Here is a 16,784-nt window from a genome sequence, read left to right on the forward strand (position 1 = left end):
TCTGTGCAGTGGTTGCACCTCACTAGTACCACTTTAGTACACAAATATAGCAATAAGCAAAAGAAAGGTGAGCAGTCCAGCTTCTCATAGCACCTTCAACTGCCCGGCAAAATGTGTTGCTGCATTTTTTAGTAACTTTTGAACCATTTGAACTAGAAACAATTGTTTTGTTAAACTTGCTATGCAGCAGATGATGGATTATGTGGCAAATATGGCACATTTATTAATATGCAAAAGTCACCACAGCCGCACAGTCGCATAATTCCAGTCGCCCTGCTTAAATTTTATGCAGAGTCTGCTTGCTGTACTATGAGAAAATGGCTTGTTTTCAAGTAGCAGTTGCTTTTTATGGAGTGCTCACATTTACTTCTCCTCGTCCATTCGAAGCTACAGTGGGGAAAGCGTTGGACTTTGGAGGGTTCAGATTTATTATTCCACACCAATCTAAGCAACAGTAGGGAAATTGTTGGTTTGAAGGGGTCAGATTTACTATTCACTCCAATCTAAGCAACAGCAGGGAAAGTATTAGACTTTGGGGTGAGATCATAGCCGGACTGGGACCCGAAACCGGCGCTGTCAAACTGCTCGGCTGTCACCCCTGGGGGGGAGGTGGGAGCAGATGAGCTGTTTGCTAGGGCTGGTTTTGGCCGATATTGCCGACTCCCAGTAATAAAAATGGCCCCCACCTTGGCAGCCCACCGGGGAAACGCATGGTGCCCACTATGGCCAGTTCAGCCCTGGGTGGTGTGTTGATTTTCTATTCCAGATCCAACCCAAGCATCATTGGTGATGGTATTAAACTTTAGAAGGGTCATATTTACTGTTCCCATTCCACCTCAGTCTAATTAACAGGATGGAAATTCTTGGACTTTGGGTGGGGAAGGTCAGAATTACTATTTCCACTCCAACCTAAGCAACATTGGTCAAAGTATTGGACTTATAGGGGGCTAGATTTAATATTTCCACTCCAGCCCAGCATCAGTAGGAAAAGTGTTGGACTTTGCAGGGGGCAAATATACTATTCCTAATCCAACCTATGCAACATAGGCAAAGCAAGGGACATTGGATGGCTCAGAATTACTATTCCCACTCCAATCTAAGCAAGAGTCTGGAAATTGTTGAACTTTGGAGGGGCTGAATTTATTATTCGCACTCCAACCTGAGCAACAGTAGGGACAGCTTTGCCATCCTTTTCTTCCTTACTATCCCCCAGCAAACACAGCAAAACTCCAATAGCTGCAATTAACTCACTTTTGTTGCTTCTACTATGTGCTTTTGCCTTCGCCACATACATTAATTTCATCTCTATCTCATCTTCTCCCTCATCCTACTAACTGCAACCCTTCTTAGTCCTCTTATTATGTGCCTTCTAAATTACTGCTACAGCTTCCTTCTAGAACTCCCACTCCATCCCTGGCCCCATCCTTCCCTCCCCATTGGAAAAATGTATCACTTTGGTAACAAGATGAACTTTGTCCCCTGCTGTACTCGTGTCCACATGCTGGCATTAAGTTGCCTAGCTTAAGACTATATATATAAATGTCTGACTCTAGTCAACAAATATACCTAAGGCCTGTCAATTTCCTTCCTGGTCAACTGGACCTCTCTGTACCCTAGAGGGGAAATCAAGCTGGTTCCACTATGATTATCTGTGTGAAGAAGGCCAGCTGACTTAGCAAGCAGCTTTTTTGTCATTTCATTTTTTCATTTTAAATACTTTATTTTGGCCGTAGGCCATAAAAGTTTCACAATAAAACAAGATTTTCAAATAGTCCACAATCAACTATATTATAATCATACTGTTTAGGTTTCAGCCTTAACAGCCGAACCAGCGAAGGAAATGACAGTCTTTGAATTTATCAATAAGTTCTTAGAAAGCCATAATTATCAGTCAGTAAAAGTGGACAATTTAGAATCAATAGTATCTAAGATCAGTTGAACCATGTATACAGTATCAGGATAAAACTATCATTGGTCTTAGTTCAAAGTCCATGGTGGGGAGAGAGCGTGCTATTCATTACAATGTTACAATCTAGACCACAACCTGCTTGTGTATGTAAGATCGTTAAAAACAATATAAAACGATGTAGAGTATTTACAATAAAAGTAACATCCTTGATAGTGCAAATTCCAAACAAGGGAATGCATTGTTCACTGCAACATCACAGCTTTAGCCCTTTCTTTCTTCATATAAACCCTACCTCTAAGCAGGTATTTAGATGTAGCAAATATTACATACGGCGCAGTGATATATTTCAAAATATTTAAGGCCTCTTGATGCTTCCCAAATCCCAGCCTATTGCACAAAGGATGGATCCATTTCTTTCTTGCCCTAGTGTATGCTGGGAAAAAGAAGAGGATATGCACAGTGTTTTCAGTAAGGCCTAAATTGCATAAAGTGCAAGCTCGTTCTCCCTGAGTTCCCCAAGTTGCGGTATAGCTTTTGATCTGGAGTATGTCGTACCTTAATTTCAAGTACAAGATTCTCGCCAAATGTGGCTGGATAATGTCGAGGAACTCTTCAAAACATCGATTAGGTTTAACGTTAAGAATTTGCATTGTTAGTCTGCCTAAATTAGGGTCTTGATGAAGTGCATTTCGGGCATGCGCCCAGTATGTTTGTTTCAGCGTGTTCTTAAAGCTTTGTGCTAACCTGTGTGGCTCTGTCCAATATGAGCAGACATCAAGTTCTGTAAACCATTTCTTAACAAATCTAAGCCAAGGAAAAGTTATGCATTTATAGATAGCTAGGAGTTCTTTGATGCCTTCTCTATAGGCTGCTAGTTCTCGCGTTGTCCATAGCCTAACACAGTAAAGCAGCGGGTGTCGCGGTGCAATTTGCCTTATACGTTTTACACTTAAATCATAAAACATTGGGGTAAGTGGTGTTGCCAGGGGTTGCCCCAAGATTCCCCTCACAAACGTATTCTCCCGTTTGTTATTTGCTTAATATCACCATTACCCCAGAGTTTTGATCCATATAGGGCAGCTGCCTGTACTTTACATTTGTAAATCTCCAGTGCTAGTGTCATTGGTTTACTTGAGGATAGGAAATACTTCTGAAGAATAGCTCCGGACCTCTGTGTGAGCACCAGTGCAGAGTGATTTATCTGTGATTTCCATGCCAACTTTGAATCGAGTAGTATACCCAAATAGGTGAAGTTTGGGACATGCTCTAATTTCCAATTATTCACCCTAAGATTGGTTCTGAAGTCCTTGTGGGGGTTTATGGCCAAATGCTTGTTTTCCCAATATTTATTTCTAGGCCTTTTAGATTGCAGTACATGTTAAAATCATCCAATAAATTTTGCAAGCCCTTCGGCATCTGCGAGATCACAATAGTGTGGTCTGCAAATAATAGTGCTGGAACCAAGTTCCCACTGAGCTTTGGGGAATCATTTTTTGATTTTTTTAGATAATCAACCACGTCATTAATATAGAGCAAGAACAGGGTGGGTGCGAGCACGCATCCCTGTCTCACTCCTCTGGCTATAGGGATTGGTTCAGTAAGCTCTCCATTCATACCCCATCGAACTCTTGCATAATTATCATGTTGCAGCCTTGCCATCAGATCAAGCAGGTCTGCAGGTACGTTTTGTTTTTGCAGTGAGTCCCACAGTAGACCTCTGGGTACTAGATCGAATGCTGCCATAAAATCTACAAATGCTATATAAATATGGCCTCCCTTCATCTTGGTATATTTTCAGATGATGCACAGGAGCCTATAGACTTGGTCTATCGTACTTGTACTGGCTCTAAATCCTGCCTGATACGGGGATAATATGTTGTTGTAATCTATCCATTTGTTTAGTCTATTTAAAAGTTGTCTTGCATATACTTTTTATAGTACATCTATTAGGCTTATTATCCTGTAGTTCTTGGGTTTTTATTTGCTACCTTTTTCAAGAATAGGGACATTTTCAGTCCATCTCCATGTGGCCGGTATTGGGGCACCTGAAGCTATAGCATTACAGAAGAAATGAACATATGGGACCAATACCTTTTTGTCATGTTTAAACAAATCTCCAGGAAGTCTATCTAATCCTGGGGCTTTTCCCAGCTTGATGGTATCTATTGCATGAGCAGTTTCTTCTAGGGTAAAGTGGATCTCATATCCCTCGCCGTTTTTGGGTCTGTGGTATTTAGTGATGGTAGACTGATAATCTGAATATAGGTTGGTAAAATGCTCTGTCCAGGTTACAGGATCCAAGCGGTGTTCGATATGCGCTACTTGGTCCTTGCCACCAAGCGTGACTATTTTCCAAAATTCTGTTGTTTTGTTGGATTTTGCAGCCTGGAGGTGATCCGTCCAACTGGCCTCCTCCCAGCTCTTTTTTGCGATGGCCAGTATTTGCCTAAGGCAATCCCTAGCTCTCCTTATTGATTGGACATTTCCCTGTTTTAGATTCTCAAGTTAGGATTTTTTGGGTTTCCTGTAATCCGAGATATAACAGGGATTGTCTTTTGATTTAATCTTATGGTTTTGCTTATGCTTCTCTCTTGCAACTCCAGTGAGAAATGGTCCTAGCTTTATGACCAACAGTAGGTGCATTGCAATTGCAGTTGCTGAGGTTCCACTTGTTTCTGCGTAGGGGCCTACTACCTCGGCGAATGCCTTATAGATATTGGTCATAGTCTATGTTATCTGTATTATGGGGGCCATTCAACCACTCTACGGTTGTTTACTATTATAAGCTGGGCTTTTGGAGAGCTTATTTTAGAAAGCTGGTTCCCTGTCGAGTAGCCTGTTACTTCTAGGCAAAGGGGACAATGATCAGTGTCGTCTCTTGCGTCTATCTTACAGCTCAAGATCCTGCTCCAGCAGTGCATGCTGTGGATAATGTAGTCTATTCTGGATTACTGATCTGAACTACCCCGTTTGAATGTATTTAAGGTACAATTTTCACTCCCATTATTGTACACCCTTCCATTGCATGCCCTTAAGTTGTGCTTGATAGTGAGCTGCATTATCTGTACTGCAGCATTAGTACATGTTTTGACAGTTCAGCTTCTAGCTGGAGCAGGACCTTGGCCAAATCCTCTTCCTCTGTTAGCATTTCAAGGCCATTTAAGGGTTTGTATGTGCGATTGAAATCACCGCATACAATTGCTGTGTCATGTGGATCTACACAGTCCAGGGCGTTACCTAGTAAATCATTAATCTGAGAGTTTAAGGTTTGCCTAGTGGGTCTATTGTAGACATTAAATAGGTACAGATTTGTTTTATTTTTAATGTCTTTGTCAAGCTGTACTGCAGTATATCAGGCGAGTCTATGGTATAAATGCTAGTTCCTATTCCTAAGGTTATCTTGACCCAAATTACGAGCCCCCCTGAGGCTCTACCTCTCTGTGATGGGATAACATTTTTGTAGTATTTTTTATATCCTAAATTGTACGGGGTTGTCAATAGGCATATCTCTTGGAAGAGGCAGAGATCAAATTCCTCAATGTAGTTATGCCAGTCTGGATCCTGTAATTTTTATTTTAAGCCTACAACATTCCATGAAACTTTGGCTAAAGGTATGTGTCCTTTTGTCAGTACCATATGGGTTTTAGGAGATCCTTCTGGGTTTGGTTCTACATCTTTGATTCCTTTTGTTTCATCATTTACTATGTTCTGTGTTAAATGTCCACATGCATCTTCCTCATTAGAGATCGTGCTGCCCCTGTGATTCCCTTCCTGATTTGATTGCTCATCTATGCTCAAGTTTGCCTGTTCTACCATACTCAGTCAATCTACTAATTCAAGGTCTGGCGTAATCTGACCATGTGACTCCTTGTTAACAGAGCAGAGTCTGTGCCTTATTAGGGGTGCTGAGGTGTTGAGTGGAATGCCCACTTAAAAGTGCAGGTCACCCCATATTTTTTTCATATCAAATGTTTGATAAAACAGCTCTAAATTCACAACCAGGTGTATACTTAGTTTCAATTGGCTTCCTTAGCGGCTCTTGAATGTTCTATCAGGTTAGCTACACATAACATATATTCCTAATTTGAAGGGGCTGAAGGCTAAACATCCACCTTGCTTGGTAGGGTCGCAATATGAGATTGCAAATATATGATTCATTAAACCTCTACATTATGTAAAACAGCAATCAACGACATTATATGCTAATGAATATTCACTTATATAACAATTAATTTGTCATTATATGGCATGATAAAATTGGGCAGCGTGTTTCCCAAGATACTGCAATATTTCCAAATTCTGGAATGCATGTTTAACTTGATACTGGATCTAAAGAATTTTTCGCCTCTTGTACAAAGGGTTTTAGAGTTCAGAAACCATTCAAATAGGTAAAAAAGATATTTGGGAATGCTGAAACCATTTTTCCTATGTACTAAACACACTTAGCTATTCAGAAATTGTTTTTGCATCAATAAATGTTTTTAGAATGGCTCCCATTTTGGTATTTGGAAGGTGCATGTTGTAGGCTTCCTTTCCAATGATCAAATGTGTATGTTGTGCAGCAATGTTTCACAACCAAAATCTGGTAACAAGACATTGAAACATTGCCAACATGTCAAAGAAGATGGTAACCCGTTCACTTAGGACACCCCTTGCCTTTTCTGAATGGCAAAAAAATTCAATATTGGGGTATAAACAGTGATCCATGGGGCCACTGCCAACTCTCAAACAAGCTGAAGAAAAGTAAACTTTTCATATTAAACACAGTCCCATTTTCTTTATGAAAAATGGGCTGCATTTAAAAAAAACCTGCTTATTTAAAAGCTATCACAGACATGGTAGTCTGCTGACCCCGGTGACTATCAATTGCCCTGAGCCTCAATTGTAACCTACCTCATTAATATTCATGAGATAGCTCGGATTGCAACCCATTTCAACTTCTTATTTTGTTAATTTATTGTTCACAAAATGTTAGTTTGCAATGTGTAGCCACTTTTTTGCGACCACATTATTAGTACTTGAGCCCCCTAATTCAGGCACTCTGTGCAAAACATTATATTGCAATTTTGAGTGATATCTTCGCCTGGTGGGTCAGTGTGCTGTGTGCGGTGTATTGTGCTAAGCGTGCAAGCATCTGGGTTTATCTGCCTCCTCATTGATTCTTCCAAGGCTGACAGAATGAGTGTCCCTGAGATTATTAACAACAAACACAGTTTTTCAGTTAACAGTGCCAAGTGACCCGAAGGATTGAAAGTGTGCTCAAATTCACCAAATACACTTTGAATGATAGAGTAGGGACGTCTGTATAGCTCTTCTCATGAGATTTCGTAGTTCTTTCACTAATTTCACTAGTTTGGTTTTCCCTACTTCCTTGAGGTCCACTATTGTGACATCTTCCCGATGGTCACTCCTGCGATTTTATGTGTTCAAAAGATTCAAGCTGTAAATTTGACTTTGATGACTGCGCGTCTCAATGACAATGAGCTCTAGTGTATATGATAACATAATTTGGAATAGTAACCATGCCTCTTGGAGTTTTCATTATCTGATAAACCTCAAGTACACGAAATTAAAGTGAGAGCAGCACACTTAATTTATGACTGCATTATTGCAAAAAGAGTACCTGTCCCTAACATCAAATAAACAACAGTTTTCTCCAAATGTTAAAAGTGAAATCATTTTAAAAGTGGAAATAATCTGGCAAGTGAAAAAATAAAATCACCCCTTTTAAAACATTTCTGTTAGTGTATTTGATAAAAGAAATTATTTTACTCCAAAGTGTATTGAATACATCACACTTTAAAGGTATGGGTTTTGAACGGCATAATTTTGACTTAAATTACAATAATTTTCTGCTGTTCTTTGAACATAATGCATTTTATGAATTCTTGTCAATGGGAAAAACTTTGTGACTTTCTATCACGTGTTTATTCTTGTAACAGTTATATATGATTCGTGTGTTTAAATCTGATCAAGCACAACTTCAGCTTTCTTATTCCTGAAAATAGAATTGTCTTTAAAGGATTGCATTATGCGCTAATTCTCAAAGAAATGTCAGCATAGCTGCTGGAAGTGTAACATGCATCATTCCTTATGTCTGCCTCCTCTTTACCCTCAGGAGTCCTTTGCCTGCCCGACAGCCTCAACCTTCACAGAGAACCCCAGCGGTCCAATAAACCGGGAGATGGCCCGATGTTCAGCCAATCAGAGTTAAGAACCATAGAACAATCCTTGCTTGCTACACGTGTTGGGAGCATTGCCGAGCTCAGTAAGTTCAACATGTATTTACTCACCTTTTATTGGCACTCAGTGTCTTTCGCCATACTTGACTATTAATTGTTCATTCCCAATGCAAGGGATGATTGGTATTTCGAACTAAGGGCCCCATTTACAAGGAAGTGCCGCAGCGCGACACCGCAAGCCCTTTGGCTGCACCACACTGCAGCACGTTCAAAGCACAGGAATGTGTCATATCTACAAGGATAAGACGGATCCCTTTGGTCTCCCCTGCACTGGCGCACAATTAGCGGCCATGCGCTGATGCAGGCACCCTTGCACCATGGTGCACGGATGTCTTCGTCACGGGGATGATTGTTTATGTGCAGGAAGGTCTCCCTTCCTGCACATAACCAATCTGAAATGGAGTTTTTCAACTTCTATGTGTGATGCATTAGCACACATAGAACTTGTAAAATGTCATTTTTTTAATGATTGTTTACGTGCCGGAAGGGATACCTTCCGGCACATAAACAATCATATGAGGTATGAGGTGCAGTAGAAAGAGGAAAAAAACGAGGATCCTCGTTGCGCCTCCCTACGCCTCCCCTGGGGAGGTGTAGCATTCAGACACATTTCCAGGTTTACGATTTCTCGCAAATCTGGAAATGTGTAAGGTTCCCTGGGTGTTGCGTGGGAACACCCACAGCAACATCCATGGAACTCCCCTTTCACGCAAGTGCTGTGTGTAAAGGGACCGTATTTACAAGGACAGGAAAAGCAATGCAATATCATATTATATATTATTATATGTACTATATTGTAAATATTGGGCAAAAAAATGCGCCACTGATGCGTCACAAAAAGTGAGGCACAGGCGGCAGAAGGGGCTTGTAAATAAGCTGCTAAATCCTTTAAGTCGCAAGCCATTTTGTAAAAACAGCAATTACTTAAAGGTATTGAACTTGAGTGTTGTTGCTTAGTATTCCGAACACTGGTGCTGCTCAGTGTGACTCGGTTTGCAGATATAACGTATGAGCAGGTCGGCCTTAGTGCAGTGCGACTGATGGGGCTACACTGGGCGCTGACATTGGGATGGGGGTATGATTTAAAAACACCTGCGGCAGAGTTCCTTGTGCGTCCAGTTTTCAGGCAGCATTAAAAATGTCTAGATAACTCTTGTGATAATGTTCCTGCAAGAGATAGATCAGAGTTTTGTTTAGTGGCAGTTTTCACTTACCATAAAGTAGCGCAGAGGGTTAATATGCCTGCTGCAAGGAACTCCCACCGTGCAGATCACAGATCTGTATTTTATGTGGATAGATGAGTGGATTACTGCTTTTGTCACAGAGATAATTTTGTCACCGCAGTTCATAAGATGCAACCCTAATATAGAACAGTGACTTTTACGAACTGTAATCAAAGAGCTGCATGCAAACTGCATAAAATAGGTTAGGATCTTATATTTTTCCCCAGTCTTTCATTATCTACTCTGACGACACCCAGCTCATCCTCTCCCTCACGAAAAATCCAGAAAACACCATACTCTGCTTCCAGGAAGGAATAAAGAACGTCACAGCCTGGATAAACAACAGCTGCCTGAAGCTCAACTCGAAGAAGATAGGGGACCTTGTCCTTGGACCCTCCTCCACCGCCTGGGACAACACCTGGTGGTCTTCCGCCCTTGGAAACCCACCAACTCCAACAGACCAGGTCCGAAACCTCGGCATCATCCTAAACTCCACCCTCACCATGACCTGCCAGATCAACGCCGTCGCCTCCACCTGCTTCAACTCTCTCTGCATCCTCTGCAAGACCTTCAAGTGGATCTCCCCAAATGCAGAAAGACCGTCACCCATGCACTCATAATCAGCAGACTAGACTATGGCAACGCCTGCTGCGCCGGAATCAACAGAACCCTGCTACACAAGTTCCAAACCATCCAGAACAACACAGCCAGACTCGTCCTCGGAACCCCATGACACGAGCACATGACCCAGCACCTATGAGACCTCCACTGCCTCCCCGACGAGAAGAGAGAAACCTTCAAGCTACTCACCCATGCCTACAAATCGCTCCACAAAATCGGACCAAAATACCTCAACCAGAGACTATCCTTTCACTTACCCACAAGGAACCTTCGCTCCGCCGACCTCGTCCTTGCAGAGACCCCACGCATCCGCAGAACCAGAGCAGGCAGAAGAGCCTTCTCCTATGTTGCAGCAAATGCCTGGAACGAGCATCCAGTCAACATCCGATGCTCCCCTACTCTGCACACCTTCAGAAGGTGCCTCAATACCTGGCTCTTCGACTGATCTGGAGCTGCACCCCCCGCCCCCCCAGCACCTTGAGACCCTCATGGGTGAGTAGCGCACTCTATAAATCCCTGATTGATTGAGATTGAGAGATGAGGGGCACTTTTGCCTGGTGGCCATGAGGGAATCCGAGGTGGAGGTCATGGGAAGAGGGCTTCAAAAATTGTTGTCGCACTTGGCGCCAACAGTGCTAAAACTGTCCCTGCTTATGAGTAAAATGCATCAAAGGCATTTGTACGTCACATGTAAAACGATGCAAGGAGTGGCCCTGATGCTTGCGATTTACAAGTACATTTAAGAACGCTTAGTGACATAACTGATGAAACTTTGTGCGCCACATCACGAGTCTAATGGCATTGATGGCATGTATTTGTTGGTTGGTAATACCGCACCCGGTATTAACAAGACCATCCACCTCTCTAATGCTAGGTTACAGTATTAAAGTAGTGATGTCACATGTTATTTCTGAATTTGTGGCCTTATTATGTGGAAAAATTCTTCCAGATTTAACCAGAGGGATTTTTCTGCAGAATCTGTTCAGGCTGTGATGCATGCGGTGTTACAGCATTTGGTAGGCTTTGTAGCAAAGACACATCAGACACTCTGTATGCACAATATTAGCATTAGAAATGTGATGACATTTCATTCATGCAAAACCAAGAGGTTTATGTTGATTATCTTTGCTCAAAATTAAACTTTTTGAGGCACAGACTAGTGGTGTTCTTTGATCATATGATTGTTATGCTTTTGATTGATTGGTTGAATTGGAATTTTGAATAGGACACAGAATGGATGTATTAACTACAAGGCACTTAGAAACAGGGATAGGCATAAGTGACGTAATTCTGTTTAGCATGACAAAGCGTAATTACCACAACATTTCTCACAATTATGCTTAATTATTTGAGAAGCATAATCCACCACTTAGCACTATTTTCGCATCCAAAATGGGTTGAGGATGCATTTTGCGCTAAGAAAATAGCACTAAATGCTGCAGGATAGAAACAGTAGTAACCAGCAGACGCTCGCCCTCTCTATTTCAATGATCCTGTGCTCCTGAAGTAAGATTTTTGCCCGAAATTACTCTTAATCACTCAAGCTGGAGTAATCTCGTAATTTCAGTAATTTCGCCTCAAAAGAGTAATGCATAATTACTGAAATGACTCTGATTACACCAGAGTAATTACAATTTTTCCCAGGCCTACTCTGAAGACTTGATTAGCCTGAGGATGCTCATGGTTATTGCAAAAACAGGTCTTAAACAATTATCTACAATGCAAATTGTTTCTGTATATTTAAATTTGTATTTGTAAGATCATTTTCTTCTGGGAGACATTTAAATAAATGAGTCATTATTTCATACATTGGCCCATGGTAATGTCCTGTAGTACCTAAAAATACATAATATCTGCGTGTTTAGACAACATAAACTACGGGATTTGTGTCCAAAGGATTCCAGACATCCCCAAAGGATACGTCAGCCTTTAGACCAGCTAGCTCACAGTGCCACAATAAGCTCCCTAACCTTACCAAGGAGCAAATATTTTCTGGCAACCATCGAACTTGATAACCCTTGATCCTTCAGGGATCGTGGAAATAGTACAGTACTTTTCGGGGAGTCACTCGTGCTCACGTAGTCTCGGAAAGATAAACAGAATAAACAGTGGGGACGTTTTCAATAAGCATTTATTGAACCAGCGTAATTCTAGTATAAAACCTGTTTGCTACGACAATCATTAGACAGAAACAGATGCAAGCACCAACAGAGTGAATAAAAGGTAGAATTCTACCATGGTGCTAAAACAGTGAATATATGCAGGCATGTAGATACATGACAGCAATCAAGTGTACTCCTACCATGCGGACCCTATCTAACTGTACCTAAATGTACCTAGCATGTATGTGGGTGCAAAGCCAAGAATCCCCTAGGAAAGAGCCAACCCCATTGCCTGATGGGGGAGAACAAAGGATGTCAGACAACTGCATGCTGGAGTTTCTGCAGGCACGCAACTCGGTGTCTTGTGTCAGCATGGAGGCTTCTCCTCTGGTTACCCAGTGAAGATGTGGTTCTTTTATACCCAAAAGGTACCCTCAGGGGTTCTACCTAGATATGTAATGGTTGCCATTATGTACAGTGGGCACGTGGTCCAAGGATGATGATAGTGGTGACTTTTGGAGAGTTATTATACAGAATATGTTAATCCTGCTATGTATGTCCTGGGCAGGAGATTAAGATATGATACTAAGAATCCTCATGCATAATAAATGATGCCAGTTTCAAGGAAACTGATCAACCTTTATTCAGCACATAACTTGGTAAAAGGTCAGTGTTAGAACTGTTATGCAGAGCAAGGTAGAAGAAATGTAGGTAAAAGGTCATGTAGCTACTTAGGCCTAGATTGGGGTACATTGTGGTTCATAACAGGAACTAACTTGAAGGTGGTCAGAATTTTCAGTGACTGGTAGGAATCATGGAGGGCAGTGAGACAGTCTTCCAATTGGTAATAGAATTCAATTACATTTAAAGCTCATGTCTGCGAAAAGGACGAGCTCCCGAGTAACGTGCTCTATGTGAAAGGATTTCCTGTGAGATTCTGACACCACTTCTTGACATCTGTGGTGCAGAATTGTGCAGTATTGCACACACTGTCAGACTCTATGACATCTTGGGAGGCATAAAGGGAGGCTGGTGTCAATCAGTTGCAGATTGAAGTAGTTCTGTGATTCATTCTGTTTTGTATGGCTTATCAATGTACTGAGAACTTAATGAGGGTAATTTGTTCAATTACACTTCTAGACGCTTTACATTGTTTTTGGGGTTGGAGTATGATAATCGGTGTTCATTCTCACACAACACTTCATAGGGCATGTCTGCTATGTCTTACTAAAAGCCATTTAATAGTATTTAGTTAACAACATCTGCAGAGAAGGCTATGCTGGCATACTAGAATTTGAATCTGTGATTTGCAGATCGCAGCAGATGACAGAAGTATATGTTTAATGTATTGAGGCAAACGCTTTCAAGAAATTAATAACAATCAAAAGACAGTATCTGTGGCCAATGTGAGAGATATATTGTGAACTAAATACTACTCGCAACTAAAATCACTCAGCTATCTTGAGTTGGAGTCATGAAATAAGCCTTGCTTAATCAGTTAGAAAATATTTGGCCCACTTAACTCTGCATTAGCTATGTCAATTAGATGGAAGCCATGTGTTAACGCCTCACAGTCGGGCCAGAAATGCCTGTGGAGTTCAGGCATCCTAGCTCCGTCCCTCAGATGCCAATGGTAAGAACCTTCAGAGGCGGTGGCAGGACTGGATTGTTAAAATGGGTATGGGGGTCGCAGTGAAGAAGTTACAAGGGTTATGTGCTAATGGGAATTGCGCACTGTATAAGGTAATATGGTATGCACAATTAAACAGGTGCAAGGTTATGGGAAGACCTGGACACAAGAATATTGGAATCCATCACGTAATTCAGAAGTGTCATTATTTTATTTACACAACAAGATAAGTCGATCCTACATCCCTAACCAGGAGCCAATAACCTGTTTCTTCAGGTGCTGCCCACAACTGACATCGCCACAGGCCAAAGGCACATTCATGTACACACTTAACATGACTCCACTGCTTTCTGCTTCGTCATTCAGTTAGACAGACACACCAAGATACAGCCAGAACTCATAGAAGTGCATACAATATAGTGTGACACAAAACTATGGTATGGTACGCATTATAAGGAAGACGTGACAAAGTCTACACCCACCTTTCATCAAATTCTCGTGTTATTAAATAAGCTCAATGATATGGTGATTACAGGTGAATAGTATAATCTTCCCTTTTTATTCAGTAGAAAATATAGCTAATACACATAAGCCTGTAATAACTGTACTGAACTATTTCCCACTTCTCTTTGTACAGTCTGTTTTTTACATTACTTATTAGTAATAAGCACATGGCATGCTTAGAGTTCATTCCAAGAAAGAAGGAAACTAACGTTTAAAAGTGACATATTATATACCACTTAAATTACGCTGTGCAGCTAATTAGAAGCAGTATGTTGGTGTATTTTTTTCACAGTGCAGATTCCACATTAATTTTGCATAGCTTCAGACATAGTAAGAAGAAGAAAGCCAAGAATTCTAAAGCATGTAGGGGAAGGTTGATGGTGCGATCTTTAATATAAGAATTAAAATTTAACCTGACATTCTGAGACTCAATAAAGGATATCAACCTTCTACCACATTTGCCTATTTTGCCACGTAACTCCTCTACGGCTTTCAATATCCCCGTAATTTACATTACAGGATGCTTTATTCACTATATAACACATAGAAGACTATGTTCTCCCAATCATGACTTGTTAGGTAGTAAAGAAACATGAATTGTTTTTTGGGGTCGGTAACCACTCACATCAAGGAATAATAATAGTCCCACTGATGGTCTAGAGGTCTTGAGGAGTCCAAAACGTTCTAAAATCCAGCTTTTCAGGGTTCATAAAGCAGCTCCTCTGGATCACTTCTAAGGCTCCCATTACCTCAAGGACAACACTTAGGGCCCAGGACGTGCATCGGCATAGGCCACGCGCAGGGTCCAGTCCAGGACCAGTTGCTACTGATCAACTGGTAACTTCAGGAAAAACACCTCTTGCAACTTGATGTGTCTCCGTAGCCACACAGAAGGTCAGCCAACTAAGCGTCGGAGTCTACTGCTCAATCCTGAGTATATATGGGAGCAGATCCAACCTTTGAGGCCTCCACACAGGTCACAGACAGCAGCTTCAGTCCTCTTATGATCTGCAGCAGGTCCAAAATGTGTTCTGGTGAGCTCTGTGTGAGGGGTCAGCTTTGTAGGTTCCACTATCCAGTTGGTGGGGATGATACCTGAACACACCCTAGCCAATGTGAAAAACGTTACTGGGGCAATCATCCCTCCACCCTTTTACAGCGAATCCTACTGGCCTTACTGCAAACTATCCCACATTGCACCATTCTTGGGTTCAGCCAAGGTGGAACAGATCTTAAGCCCTTCAAGAGAGATTGTGTGTCAGTCTGGAGTGTGTTTAGGAAAATAACCAGTCCCCTCTTCCTAAGCTACATCAAACTGGTTCTGAGGCCAGCTACCCTTCCACTGGGATTGAGCCTGTCTGACAATCTTGTGTCCAGGGTAACCTTGGGCGTAGTTCGTGTAGTCGCGCTACGCGTTGCTACGCGTAGCTACGCGAAGTGCACTTTGCACTACGCACGCTACACGTAGCTACGCAAACTGCATAGTGCGGTAGGGAAATGCTGTTCGCAATGATTGCACAGTGCCGGATGCTTGAATGCACTGTGCAATCATTGTGAACGGCATCATGCACAGTGCAAGCGGTCGTTTTCTGCAGCTCGAGTAGATTTGTACTCGAGCGGCAGCTTTCTCAACACGGACTGGTAGTTTCTCGTAGCGAGCGGTCGCAAGCATACGCGACCATTCGCAATGAGAACCCTGCGTTGAGAATCTCACCGGGAGGTTTATTTCCCACGCTCATGGAATGAAATAAATGTATAACGCGCAAACTTGGCCCGAGGGGCATCAAGGCGCCTCATGATCGGCAACTTGATGTTGCCAATCGCGAACGAGGTAAAAGTCTCGCCGGGATGTTGATTTTGCTCGCTCGTGGCCGCCAACTTGACGTTGAGGACCGCGAGCGAGCAAAAAATGCCTGCTACGTGTTTTTGCACTGTGCCCCGTGCGATTCGCGTAGCGCGTAGTTGGGCAAACTACGCACACTCCACGAGCGTAGCATATTTTTCCACCCAGGCCTAGTCCAGGGATCAATGAATATCCTTCTCACAGGTCTCCCTTTACACTGAACCTTGATTGGAAAGTCCTCACCTATGCCCCTTTCAAGTCAATGAAGTTCTGGAACCTCACCTGGTGATCTTCCTGAGCTTAAAGGGTCACATGCCACGTACCCAGATCTTCCTGTCATCTGGCTTTAGTCACTATTCTGCTCTTGAAGCAGTTTGCACACTTCTTTAAGGCCTATCTTGTGGGAAACAAGGTGGACCTAGAGAGTGAATCATTAATATTTAAAATCACCCATCTCTTAAAAAAGGTCATTTTGACAGGTTTTACAGCAGGTGCTTAACCTGATGCAGTTAGGCTACACCTGATATGCCTGAAGCCATGTTTTAAAGGCCAACCCTGTTGATGGCAAAGCAGCTACTGAAGTCCACAAGTAGCATCTAATGTCAAGGCTGAGAGTGCATTTTCTTCACGATATGCTAGTGACTAATAGACAAGCTAGATGTAGGGGTAAGCCAATTTAACAATGTTTAAAGGTAACGCATAGGCACTTT

At 42.0% G+C, this 16,784-nt stretch overlaps 1 protein-coding gene across 3 annotated transcripts in view; it reads left to right on the top strand.

The window, feature by feature from the left end:
- The window catches only part of ABTB3 (ankyrin repeat and BTB domain containing 3), a 677,712-nt gene that overhangs the window by 347,540 nt on the left and 313,388 nt on the right, over positions 1-16,784 (top strand). For all 3 annotated transcript variants that reach the window (XM_085652553.1, XM_085652554.1, XM_085652555.1), the window contains exon 2: positions 8,028-8,177. In XM_085652553.1, coding sequence (XP_085508679.1) covers positions 8,028-8,177 — 150 coding nt within the window. The remainder of the gene's footprint in view (positions 1-8,027; positions 8,178-16,784) is intronic.

Source organism: Triturus cristatus, chromosome 4_1 (assembly GCF_964204655.1).
Source record: "Triturus cristatus chromosome 4_1, aTriCri1.1, whole genome shotgun sequence".
NCBI classification, from domain to species: domain Eukaryota; kingdom Metazoa; phylum Chordata; class Amphibia; order Caudata; family Salamandridae; genus Triturus; species Triturus cristatus.